General features: G+C 39.7%; 1 protein-coding gene across 1 annotated transcript; it reads left to right on the top strand.

Moving 5' to 3' along the window:
- The first annotated feature begins 686 nt into the window (after positions 1–686).
- Positions 687–1,874, top strand: LOC147700519 (uncharacterized). Its single transcript, XM_086929678.1, has one exon. The coding sequence runs from the start codon at positions 772–774 to the stop codon at positions 1,819–1,821; it is 1,050 nt and encodes a 349-aa protein (XP_086785804.1). The 5' UTR covers positions 687–771; the 3' UTR covers positions 1,822–1,874.
- Positions 1,875–2,224: the final 350 nt, after the last annotated feature.

The raw sequence follows: 2,224 nt of genomic DNA, 5'->3' as shown, positions 1-2,224 counted from the left end.
AATAATAATGGTTTTCGTCACGATGAACCATAGTAATTATTGATCATATATAAGACAAGAATGGTTAAAAAATGTTGAGGATTTGCAGAAAAGGTTAGCAATATCTGATATCAAAGCAGTGAATTTTGGAAAAGATTCAGTAACCGGCGGAATGCACACCTTTAATGTACTAAATATGAAAAAAACTTAAATGAAGTGAAAGTGTAACAGTGAATCATACAACCCATACCAATGAGAAACGTGATCTTCATTTTACCCTTCACCAGAGACTGCATGTAGACAAAACGTACATACAGAAAGTGACAAATGCATACTTGGGAAGATGGCTGAGCACCAGAGAACTCATTCGGGTGTGAAACCTTATTAGAGCACTAAATATGAGGCAACTTTGAATAAAAGAAATGCTCTTACTGTTCACCAAAGAGTGCATGCAAAAGAGAAACCATACCACTGTACTGAATGTATGAAAAAGCATATTCAGAAAATAAGTTTAACTTCACATCAAAGAGTGCACAGAGACAAGAAGCCTTATCAGTGCAGGGAATGTGATCAGAGCTTCAGCCACCAAGGAAATCTTACTAGACGTGAGAGAAAACATACTGGTGAAAACCCTTAAGACTGCAGAGAAAGTAGCAAAAGCTTCAGTCAGAAACAAGGCTTTAGTACTCATGAGAGAAAATATACAGGGGAAGAACATATCCGTGCGCTAAATGTGGGAAAAATCTTAGTCAAAAAATAAACCTTTCTGTACACCAGAGGACAGGGACAGACATGAAATCCTATCAATGCACTGAATGTGGAAATTGCTTCAGGTACAAGAAAGCATTAGTTATGCACCACAAGGCACATACAGGAGTAGCTCTTTATCAGTGCTCGGAATGTGGAGAAGGGTTCAGTTTGAAAAAATGCCTTACTATTCACCAGAAAGCACATAGAGATGCAAAATCATATCACACAGGTGAGAAACCATATCCATGCTCAGAATGTGGGAAAACATTCTATTCAAAAGCAGGTCTTACAACTCACCAGAGGACACACACTGGTGAGAAACCATATCAGTGCTCTGAATGCGAGAAATGCTTCACACAGAAAACAGATCTTATAATGCATCAAAGAATACACACTGGTGAGAAACCACATCAATGCAGTGAATGTGGGAAAAGGTTCAGTGCGAAAGGATCCCTTACTATACATGAGAGGACGCATACAGGGGTGAAACCTCATCAGTGTTCAGAATGTGGGAAAAGTTTTAGTAGGAAAGGAATTCTCGTTGAGCACCAGAGGACACATACAGGTGAGAAACCATATCAGTGCTCTGAATGCGGGGAAAGGTTCAGTTTGAAAGGAAGTCTCACTGATCACCAGAGGATACACACTGGTGAGAAACCATATCAGTGCACCGAATGCGAGAAATGCTTCGCACAGAAAACAGATCTTAAAATGCACCAAAGAATACACACTGGCGAGAAACCACATCAATGCAGTGAATGTGGGAAAAGGTTCAGTGCGAAAGGATCCCTTACTATACATGAGAGGACGCATACAGGGGTGAAACCTCATCAGTGTTCAGAATGTGGGAAAAGTTTTAGTAGGAAAGGAATTCTCATTCATCACCAGAGGACACACACAGGTGAGAAACCTTATCAATGCATTAAATGTGGGAAATGTTTTAGTGCTAAAGGGCATCTCACTAGTCACGAGAGAACACACACAGGCGAGAAGCCTCATCAATGCCGTGTATGTGGGAAAAGGTTCAATGAAAAAGGAAATCTTACTGTACATGAGAGGAGACACACAGGTGAGAAACCTTATCAGTGCTAAGAATGTGAAAAAAACTATGATGTTAAAGAAGTCTTAAAATATACATAGGGTAAGTTGAGAAATCATATCAATGCTGAGAAGAATGGTAAAATTATAGAATTAAATGAAGCCTTACTACTCACCTGGCAGCCAATCTGGACTGAAGAGATGACTACTTCCTGGTCTTTTAAGGCTGAGCGGAGTATCTTTACAAAATGCAAACAGTTGGAGCAGATATTTAACAAATGTCATCAAGACAACGGCACTCTCACTATATTATTCATACGTAGGAACCCGCCACCAGCAATGGCTGTGCTTTGTTGAGTCATTTTTCAAACCTTCAGTTCCAATAACCGGTCTTTTGAGGTTAGTCCAATGTAAATCTAGATAGTTGCACCGCAGCTGTCTGAGATAAAAGTTCAAA

This window comes from Lissotriton vulgaris, chromosome 7 (genome assembly GCF_964263255.1).
Source record: "Lissotriton vulgaris chromosome 7, aLisVul1.2, whole genome shotgun sequence".
NCBI classification, from domain to species: Eukaryota; Metazoa; Chordata; class Amphibia; order Caudata; family Salamandridae; genus Lissotriton; species Lissotriton vulgaris.
Note: the sequence above shows the minus strand (reverse complement) of the source record. Positions and strands in the feature narration are given on the sequence as shown.